General features: G+C 40.5%; 1 protein-coding gene across 1 annotated transcript in view; it reads left to right on the forward strand.

Annotated features, from left to right (window-relative positions):
* Nucleotides 1–5,751, forward strand: part of mamdc2b (MAM domain containing 2b) — a 30,021-nt gene extending 24,270 nt beyond the window's left edge. Inside the window, exons 9-14 of the mRNA XM_058412683.1 lie at nt 1,858–2,123; nt 3,871–3,967; nt 4,562–4,714; nt 4,840–5,099; nt 5,185–5,269; nt 5,497–5,751. Of these exons, the coding sequence (XP_058268666.1) occupies nt 1,858–2,123; nt 3,871–3,967; nt 4,562–4,714; nt 4,840–5,099; nt 5,185–5,269; nt 5,497–5,510 (875 nt within the window). The 3' untranslated portion in view covers nt 5,511–5,751. The remainder of the gene's footprint in view (nt 1–1,857; nt 2,124–3,870; nt 3,968–4,561; nt 4,715–4,839; nt 5,100–5,184; nt 5,270–5,496) is intronic.
* Nucleotides 5,752–11,945: the final 6,194 nt, after the last annotated feature.

Here is an 11,945-nt window from a genome sequence, read left to right on the forward strand (position 1 = left end):
CAATAACACATACACATATGCAAACGCACACTCACACATGCATACTCACACATAAACACATACACACTCATACACACACACAGCACACACATACATACATACACACACATACACACACACACACACACACATGGACAATAACACATACACACACACACACACACTCATACACACACACAGCACACACACATACATACACACACATACACACACACACACACACATGGACAATAACACATACACACACACACACACACTCATACACACACACAGCACACACACATACATACACACACACACACGGACACTAACACATACGCAAACGCACACTCACACATACACACATACATACTCATACACACACAGCACACACATACACACACACACACACACACACACATACATACACACACACACACGGACACATACACATACGCAAACGCACACTCACACATACACACATAAACACACACTCATACACACACACAGCACACACATACAAACACACACACATGGACACAAACACATACACATACGCAAACGCACACTCACACATACACACAAACACACACTCATACACACACACAGCACACACATACAAACACACAAACACTCACACATGGACACTTACACATACACATATGCAAATGCACACTCACACATGCACACTCACACATACACACTCATACACACACAACACACACATACACACACACACACATACACACACACACGTGGACAATAACACATACACATATGCAAACGCACACTCACAAATGCATACTCACACATAAACACATACACACTCATACACACACACAGCACACACATACATACATACACACACATACACACACACACACACACACACACACATGGACAATAACACATACACACACACACTCATACACACACACAGCACACACATACATACATACACACACATACACACACACACACACACATGGACAATAACACATACACACACACACTCATACACACACACAGCACACACATACATACATACACACACATACACACACACACACACACACACACACATGGACAATAACACATACACACACACACTCATACACACACACAGCACACACATACATACATACACACACATACACACACACACACACACACACACATGGACAATAACACATACACACACACACTCATACACACACACAGCACACACATACATACATACACACACATACACACACACACACACACACACACACATGGACAATAACACATACACACACACACTCATACACACACACAGCACACACATACATACATACACACACATACACACACACACACACACATGGACAATAACACATACACACACACACTCATACACACACACAGCACACACACACATACATACATACACACACACACACATTTTAATTTTCATGATGTTAAGACTAATCACAGTTGACATCAGTGTAACCATGGCAACCAGGTATCCCTGAGGATGTAGGCTTGGAATTCTTTAATGTTCTTGTGTTCCATATCCATATCAGAGCCAGAGATTGCAATGTACAGCTTTAATTTATTTAACAATTGTCTCATGGAAATAAATCTAAATAATCCTGTTTCCAAGCAAACTGGAACCAGTGACAGGACACATGACATTCCACAAGGTAGAGTAATATACCTGACAGCACCCCCTGCTGGTCTGACATGGAATTGTCCCCGTAGTTCCTGACAACACTGTGATTGCTAGAGAATTATTCTCCTTAATGATATGGAATTAAACTCATTTAAAAGTATGATGTAAAACTCCGCCTCCCCTTGAGACCAGAGTAAATATTTAAGTGCTGTGTTTTCTCTCAGGTTCCTTCTTGTTAGCGAGTTCACGCTTCACCATGCAGTCTGGCTCCATCACTCGACTGTTCGGACCGTCTCTGCCCAGCAACCAGAGGTTCTGCCTGAGGTTCTACTACTCTCTCCGAGGTTTCAGTAAATCTGAGCAGACATTATCCGTGTATCTGTATAACAGCACAGCACAGAGACACAGCCGGGTCTGGAGCCCGAGTGATGGGACGAGAGACGTGTGGATTCAGGTGGAGCTCAGCATCCAGACTCAGAACAGCACTCAGGTAATGACGCTCAATCATTTCCACACAACTAAGAGGAAAAACTTCCTGCTAGTGCTTTTACTGTTAATGGTGTTTAACGAACATTTTTGATTTATAATCTCACTCTCAGTGTTTATAATGATTTATAATCTCACTCTCAGTGTTTATAATGAATTATAATCCCACTCTCAGTGTTTATAATGATTTATAATCCCACTCTCAGTGTTTATAATGATTTATAATCCCACTCTCAGTGTTTATAATGATTTATAATCCCACTCTCAGTGTTTATAATGATTTATAATCCCACTCTCAGTGTTTATAATGATTTATAATCCCACTCTCAGTGTTTATAATGATTTATAATCCCACTCTCAGTGTTTATAATGATTTATAATCCCACTCTCAGTGTTTATAATGATTTATAATCCCACTCTCAGTGTTGATAATGATTTATAATCCCACTCTCAGTGTTTATAATGATTTATAATCCCACTCTCAGTGTTTATAATGATTTATAATCCCACTCTCAGTGTTTATAATGATTTATAATCCCACTCTCAGTGTTTATAATGATTTATAATCCCACTCTCAGTGTTTATAATGATTTATAATCCCACTCTCAGTGTTTATAATGATTTATAATCCCACTCTCAGTGTTGATAATGATTTATAATCCCACTCTCTGGTGTTTATTTAGAATTGAATTGAATTCATTATTTCACTTCATGTTTCTGTGATAGATAACAGATTAATATTGTAAACTGTAAGCAGTAATTATAATTAAAAATAGTAATTATGTAGAAATAAATAATTTACAGTGTGGTGTACAAAAGGAAGTGAGATGATATCTTCTGAAATAACGTACATGGAAAGTAAAGTTTCTTAACACACACTGATGTGGTGCAAATGTTAAAAAGTTAAATAAAAAGAGTTAAGAATTCGTAGTAAGTAGTGATAAGTACACAGGAGCATCATCGTCCTCTTCCTCTGTAATCCTTCATAATTCAATTCAATTCAATTCAATTTTATTTGTATGGCGCTTTTAACAAAGAGCATTGTCTCAAAGCAGCTTTACATGAGAAACAACAAACATATAAACAGACAGACAGACAGACAGTCCTAGATGTTATCCCAAGTGAGCAAGCCTGAGGCGACTGTGGTGACTGTGGCAAGGAAAAACTCCGTTAGATGGTATGAGGAAGAAACCTTGAGAGGAACCAGACTCAAAAGGGAACCCATCCTCATTTGAGTGACAGCAGAGAGTGTGATTATAAATTATTCAGACAGTGGAGAGTGTGATATGAACAATGTCCTTTGTGCATTTATGTGTAGTCAGTTGTGTGATGCCGCTACAGCATGTGTAGAATGTTGTGTAAATTAATAAGGAGGTTGTTGTCAATAATAATAATAAAATATAATATGATAAAAATGAATTTATTAATTTGTTTATCTCAGAGTGTAGGATGTGCTTCTGAAGTCTCACAGATCAAACCGTCATCATTACTAACAGATGAGTTAGACTGTCACACATCTGTCATCACTTTCTTCACACATCTGTCAGCAAAACATGGTTTCATGTGTCTTTATGTCTGGAGGCAGGATGTGGGAAAGAGAAAAGGTCTAAAAATAACTGCAGGGTAGAGTTCTATATAGACAATCTTACAGTCAAACACTCAGCAGCTCATGGGATATCATTTTACACTGACTTATTTATTTATTTATTTATTTATTTATTATTGATTTTTCTCTGTCTTTCTCTTACTAGGTGATGTTTGCAAGTACGTGTAAAAGTTTTTGGAACTGTGGTTCTGCTGCTCTCGATGACATCAGCCTCCGTCCTGGGGACTGTGACCTACCATCAGGTACAGCAGCCTTCTCAACCTCACACACACACAATAACAACAAACAACAACAACAACAATAATAATAATAATAATAACAACAATTATTATTATTGCTATTATTATTATTATTATTATTATTATTATTATTATTATATAACACACAGAGTTATTTATTCACAGTTAAAGTTTGTCTGTAAGAACATAAACTCATGAATTTATCAGTAATAAATTTCACACCTCATAAGCCTCATAGAGTTCAGGGCAGGATCTGGAGATTTAGGGGTGGAGTCAGGGGCGGGGCGAACTTTCAAACCTTTGCTTTCTTTCTTCATATGAAATCCAACAGAACCTGATCATATCACTTCATTTCTTTCAGTTGGTTTCTTTTTTTAAAGTAATTTTTAATATATTTGGAGTGACAAACAGACGAGCTGACCAAGCTGACCTGTTGAAATAAAAAATAAAATGCACTGAAGATTGTTTGAAAAATCAGTTAAAAAGAAAATGTAAGGAGTAAAATGTACAAGTTATTATTTTTGTAACAGCAGGTGAAGTACAGATTCTCTCGTGAATTACAGAACTCGTGTGTGCTTATGTTATGTTCTGGTCCAGGTTCTTCGTCGGTTCCTTCACACTGTGACTTTGAGAAAGGATTTTGTGAATTTACTCAGGACAAAAAGCGTGACACATCAGAGTGGGTTTTGATCAGAGGAGCAACACCAACCTCCTACACTGGACCTAAAGGAGACCACACCACCGGAGTGGGTTTGTTCCTCTTCTTTCTCACTGACTGGATGAAGGAACATGACTACTGTTCCGTGTGTGTGTGTGTGTGTGGACCATGTGATGGTTCATTGTGTTGTCTGTTAAAACACAGTCATGTCTTTAAGGTCATTATCTGTACATCGAGGCCTCCCTGATGCTGCCAGGTCATAGTGCCCGCCTTCTGTCCCGCCCCCTTCGAGGTTCTAGAGCAGCTCAGTGCCTGCTCTTCTTCTACCACATGTATGGTTCTGGAACAGGTTCTCTCAGAGTTCTGCTGCACTCTGAGCTGGAGGATGGAGAGATGGTGCTGTGGGAAAGGAGTGGAGAACAGAGCATCTCCTGGATGAGAGCGTCAGTGACCTATCAGTATGACCATCACCACCAGGTAAGTGAAGGAACCCAGAACTCACCTGAATGTGCCTTCAGGTGTTATTTTAAATTATTCTTGTTTTTGTTTTGTTTTTTTCCAGATTGTATTTGAAGCCACCCGAGGCCCATCCATACTGAGTGACACTGCCATTGATGACATCACATTTCAGAAGGGACCGTGTAAAGGTACTTCACATACATTATTATATTACATACATATTCTGGGTTCTTTTCTATCCGTGTCACTGTGGTTACTAAATACTGTGCGTTACAATAAATAACTGAACAATAATCTGAATAATCTGAGGAGTAAATGAGTTACGTCAGTATAATCTGCACATACCTTCACTGAAGTTTCTGTCCCATATGGAGCAGAATATAATGAAGCTTTTGTCTCTCTGTTTACTTTACAGATGGTGATCTGTGACTCCGCCTTTCCCTCAGTCAGATCTGATTATAATGACACACAGCAAGAGAAGAAACGTCTTTAAAACAGCTTTATTATGTTTAGCATTAAACACCTTATACAGGTGATAGTCTCTCATGCCTGCGTTTATAACCGTTTATTCACTGTGTGACTTCAGCCTTGTGATTTCAGATGATTCCTCATCACACTGTTGGTCATCCTGTCCATTAAACCCTGCAGTGAACTCTGTAGCAGTCTGTGTGAGAAAGTGTGTGTCTCCGTGTCAGATTATTCTGTGTGATCATATGATAGATCTGCTCACAGTGAAACTCCTGGGATATTGATGTGGTCAGTTCAGTAGCAGACAGTAGTAGCAGTCAGTAGTATCAGTTTCAGCTGCTTTGGTGTTAATGAAATGAACAACAGGTGCACTAGATGGGCAACAATGAAACAGGAATGGCTTTACTGGTGGAGGCCACTGACATTTTATTCCCTACTCATCTTTTCTGACTGTTTTTCATTAGTTTTGCACTTGGCTAGGCTCACTGTCACAACTGGTAGCATGAGGCGAGACCTGGACCGTACAGAGGTTGCACAGGCAGTCCAACTCTTCCAGGATGGCACATGGATACGTGCCATTGCCAGAACATTTGCTGTGTCTCCCAGCACAGTCTCAAGAGCATGGAGGAGATTCCAGGAGACGGGAAGTTACTCTAGAAGAGCTGGACAGGGCAGTAGAAGGTCATCCCATCAGCAGGACCAGTATCTGCTCCTTTGTGCAAGGAGGATCAGAATTAGCACTGCCAGAGCCCTACAAAATGACCACCAGCAGGCCACTGGTGTGAATGTCTCTGACCAAACAATCAGAAACTGACTTCAGGAGGATGTCCTGAGGGCCCAACGTCCTCTATTGAGCCCTGTGCTCACTGCCCGGCACCGTGGAGCTTGATTAGGATTTGCCATTGAACACCAGAATTGGCAGGTCCACCACTGGTGCCCTGTGCTTTTCACAGATGAGAGCAGGTTCACCCTGAGCAAACGTGACAGACGTGAAAGGGTCTGGAGAAGCCGTGGAGAATGTTACGCTGCCTGTAACATCAGTCAGCATGAGTGGTTTGCTGGTGGGTCAGTGGTGGTCTGGGGAGGCATATCCATGGAGGGACACACAGAGAACTACAGGCTAGACAATGGCACCCTGACTGCCATTAGGTATCGGGATGAAATCCTTGGACCCATTGTCAGACCCGACGCTGGTGCAGTGGGTCCTGGGTTCCTCCTGGGTTCAGGTTGATAATGGCTGATGTGCAGGATGCCCAGCCTCATGTGGTGAGAGTATGCAGGCTGTTCCTGGAGAATGAAGGATTTGATACCACTGAATGGTCCCCACGCTTGTCTGACCTAAATCCAACAGACTGGCCAGGAGCTCAGTGATGCCCTGGTCCAGATCTGAGAGGAAATACCCCAGGACACCATCCGTGGTCTCATTAGGAGCATGCTCCGACGATGTCATGCATACAAGCACATGGGAGCCATACACACTACTGAGGACCATTTAGAGTTGCTGCAATGAAATTTCAGCTAAATGGACTAGCCCACAGCATGTCTTTGAATTCAGCCCTCTGTAGGTTGATAATTTTCATTTCCATCAAACGATGTGGCATCCTTTCATTCCTAACACATTACCCAGTCCAGATCAGTGTAAATATCCAGCATGATATTTTTCCACATTGAGATCTGATGTGTTGTCAAAGTGTTTTTTTTTTTTTTTGAACAGTATATATACACTATATTGCCAAAAGTATTCACTCACCCATCCAAATAATCAGAATCAGGTGTTCCAATCACTTCCATGGCCACAGGTGTATAAAATCAAGCACCTAGGCATGCAGACTGTTTTTACAAACATTTGTGAAAGAATGGGTCGCTCTCAGGAGCTCAGTGAATTCCAGCGTGGAACTGTGATAGGATGCCACCTGTGCAACAAATCCAGTCGTGAAATTTCCTCGCTCCTAAATATTCCACAGTCAACTGTCAGCTGTATTATAAGAACGTGGAAGTGTTTGGGAACGACAGCAACTCAGCCACGAAGTGGTAGGCCACGTAAACTGACGGAGCGGGGTCAGCGGATGCTGAGGCGCATAGTGCGAAGAGGTCGCCAACTTTCTGCAGAGTCAATCGCTACAGACCTCCAAACTTCATGTGGCCTTCAGATGAGCTCAAGAACAGTGTGCAGAGAGCTTCATGGAATGGGTTTCCATGGCCGAGCAGCTGCATCCAAGCCATACATCACCAAGTGCAATGCAAAGCGTCGGATGCAGTGGTGTAAAGCACGCCGCCACTGGACTCTAGAGCAGTGGAGACGCGTTCTCTGGAGTGACGAATCGCGCTTCTCCATCTGGCAATCTGATGGACGAGTCTGGGTTTGGCGGTTGCCAGGAGAACGGTACTTGTCTGACTGCATTGTGCCAAGTGTAAAGTTTGGTGGAGGGGGGATTATGGTGTGGGGTTGTTTTTCAGGAGCTGGGCTTGGCCCCTTAGTTCCAGTGAAAGGAACTCTGAATGCTTCAGCATACCAAGACATTTTGGACAATTCCATGCTCCCAACTTTGTGGGAACAGTTTGGAGCTGGCCCCTTCCTCTTCCAACATGACTGTGCACCAGTGACCAAAGCAAGGTCCATAAAGACATGGATGACAGAGTCTGGTGTGGATGAACTTGACTGGCCTGCACAGAGTCCTGACCTCACCCCGATAGAACACCTTTGGGATGAATTAGAGCGGAGACTGAGAGCCAGGCCTTCTCGTCCAACATCAGTGTGTGACCTCACAAATGCGCTTCTGGAAGAATGGTCAAAAATTCCCATAAACACACTCCTAAACCTTGTGGACAGCCTTCCCAGAAGAGTTGAAGCTGTTATAGCTGCAAAGGGTGGACCGACGTCATATTGAACCCTATGGATTAGGAATGGAATGTCACTTAAGTTCATATGCGAGTCAAGACAGGTGAGAGAATACTTTTGGCAATATAGTGTATATATATATAATTCATGTAATAATGCATGTAATAAATAAATACACAGTTGCAGTTTCCTATCTTCACTCTTCAATTTTACCAAATACAGTGGCAGGACTTTGGGAGAGAATGGTGTCTGAACTACAGAGTTTGATTGACAGGTCTGAACTTCAATTCAATTCCATTTATTTGTAGCTTTACAGAAGTATAGGAACATAGAAAACAACTATTTGAAAAATATTTTATCCCTAATGAAAAGCCTGAGGTGAGGGTGGTGAGTAAAAACTCCCTGAGATGATATGAGAAAGGAACCTTGAGAGGAACCAGGCTCAGAAGGGAACCTCATCCTCATTTGGGTGACACTGGACAGGAAATAATGTAAATGTTGATAATGTCCTTTCTACAACAGCAGCTCTTAAGGAACTATTAGGTCAGTGTAGTTCCTGAGGTCATTATAGACTTAACACTATTTCCCATGTTTAATTTAGCGTTCTTGAATTAGTATTTGAATTAAAGAAAAGTCTTGAAAATGCTTTTTATATTTTTTGTCTCACCTTCTTGTAATTTCTATCTTTGCTGCACCAACTGTGGACTTTTATGATATATTGCGACATTAGAAGAAAGATTAGTATGGTCAATAACATAAATTTGACCGAGTACTGTGACTGTAAATGAACTGATCTAAAGTTAATACTGCAATAAACTCATTTAGAAGTAGAGAAGAGGAACTTCAGATTGTAATTCATGTTTATTAGAAACCCTCAGCTGATTTTGAGGAGGTTGTTTTTACAAGCTGCACCTAGAACGCAGTATTAGTTACTATAGATCCAGACACGCCCCTGGGGGCGGGACTTATACATGATATACAGCATTTAATTGGTGTAGGAAAAGATCAGAAATCTGTTCTGATGAGTAATCCAAACACTTTTATTTTTTCTAGATGTACTATTGTATTTGTGTCCAGCTCTGAAACACTGAGTTCAGGTTAGTTTAAGGACAAGTAATCATCAGGTCTGTGAGTTACACATTTCTCACATTTCTAATTTAAGAAACCACTAAAGATGTTTTGGAATAGAGAATAGAACATTAAATCTATTATTCTAATATGGTGACATTAATAGATTTAGAAAGGTTTCCTAAAGGAAATTGTAATAGACATTAATTTAGCTTCATGTAGATGAAACCTCTTAAGAAGAATGATAGTCTTTAACGTGTTATCGTTTCATTCAGAGCTAAAGAGACGATCAGACTCATCTGTTGTGATTATTCTGTCACAGGTACCTGCTTCTAAACATCTTCAGAATTATTACAGTTGTAAAGTAAACGTGTGAGAGTTTCACATTCATGATTCCAAACAGAGCATGTTGGTGAGACGTCTTCTGTAAACGTACTGAGCCTTACAGGATAATCTACCTGCAGTGTTGGGGAGTAACTAGTTACATGTAACGGCGTTACGTAACTTAATTACAAAATAAATGTAACAGTAACTTGTTACAGTTACTTAGAAAAAAAGGTAATTAAAATTAGTTACTTATGAAAATGTTAAAGATTACAAATAGAGTTACATCTGAATATTTTCTTTAAAAAACTAGTATATGTTGAATAAATATTAATTTGTTGTTCGAGTTTAAAGCGGTGCTATTCTGATGATTCTGATTGGTTCTCTGGTTTGAATTTGCGGAGCGTCTGCCAATTACATTAATCCACATTGCCGAGGAAAGCTTTAGGCTAAAACACTGTCTGAGAGTGACCACCATGGCGAGTGATAAAAATGCATTTCAGTCCTGGAAATATAAAAATAATTTCATCCTGAAATCCAATAAGGGGCAAATATAACAGTTCAGGGGGAAATTAGTTTCCCGGCTGTTAAAATGCTTTCAGCATCAAAGGCTTCAATGTTGAACCTGAGAAAGCATCTGCAGGTATGGAACCTAGCCTTTATTTTATAATATATTTAAAATGTATAATTTTGTCATTATTGTGAGTGTACAGAAATAAAAACAGACCCTTTAGTTTGGAATGATATATTACTCATTTCTGTATAATAAAAAGTGACGGAGTGGTCAGTTGATTTCCTGAAGCTGCTCTGTGGAAAAAAATCCACTAAAACGCGCCTGCGCATTCATCGAGCCCATAGAGTACTCAAGACCTGTATTCATAACATTCACAACAAATTAGCTAGTCTGCTAGCCATGGGCGTCGCTAGGCCATTTTAAAGCCCCACTAAAATTCTGCGATTGTCCATAAACTGTACACGAATAAGTGACCTCCTCAGTCCACTTTACATTTCATACAAAAACGGCGGCAGTCTCCGGCTCCTCCCCCTCTTTCAGCGCGTTCTTCAATCCGCAGACCGCGGAGTCACAGAGCAAGGATCAGAGGACGAGTGTGTGTGTGTGTGTGTGTGTGTGAGAGAGAGTGTGTGAGTGTGTGTGTGTGTGTGTGTGTGTGTGTGAGAGAGAGAGTGTGTGAGTGTGTGTGTGTGTGTGTGTGAGAGAGAGTGTGTGAGTGTGTGTGTGTGTGTGAGAGAGAGTGTGTGAGTGTGTGTGTGTGTGTGTGTGTGAGAGAGAGAGTGTGTGAGTGTGTGTGTGTGTGTGAGAGAGAGTGTGTGAGTGTGTGTGTGTGTGTGTGAGAGAGAGAGTGTGTGAGTGTGTGTGTGTGTGTGTGAGAGAGAGAGTGTGTGTGTGTGTGTGTGAGAGAGAGAGTGTGTGTGAGAGAGAGAGAGTGTGTGTGTGTGTGTGTGAGAGAGAGAGTGTGTGTGTGTGTGTGTGTGTGTGAGATCAGGAAGACTCATATTTGTCTTGTTCAGTACTCAAATGTTAAACACATCTGTGCAATACAGTGGAATGCTGCATTAAGTTTACCATCCTACCCTGTTAGTCACACCTTTATTTTATTTTATTATTTATTTATTTATTATTTATTTTTCTTAAATGAAAATCCTAAAATCGTCCCTGCTGCCTTTACCAGGCACACTTCTATTTCTGAACCTTTGACAGTAAATATATATCTCACACTTTTCCTCCTTGTAAATGTGTTGGTGTCAGATCTAATATAACTTATAACTATAGCGCTGTAGTGTACATTATGATGACTCTTTACAGATTATGTTTTTCCCAAGGCATTGTTACTTGCCAGTGTGTCCTGTCATTGTCATTACTGTCATTGTTTTTATTTCAGAAAAGCTGAACTGATATCTCGACATTTTCTAATACAACAGTTACTACACTTCTTATCCAAGATGTTATTAATGCCTACAATTAATACGAAGTTGAAGATCTTTATTGTCATCTGTACATAAGTACAGCGGAATTCTCATGTAGTTCAGTTCTCTCATGTAAACCGAGGTAATATGGCATAGTAAACAATAGAATACTGTAACAGTCTTAAACACCACAGATATGGTGGTGTGTTCATAAAACAGTTCAGTCAGTGGTGTGTTCA

This window comes from Hemibagrus wyckioides, linkage group LG16 (assembly GCF_019097595.1).
Source record: "Hemibagrus wyckioides isolate EC202008001 linkage group LG16, SWU_Hwy_1.0, whole genome shotgun sequence".
NCBI lineage: Eukaryota > Metazoa > Chordata > Actinopteri > Siluriformes > Bagridae > Hemibagrus > Hemibagrus wyckioides.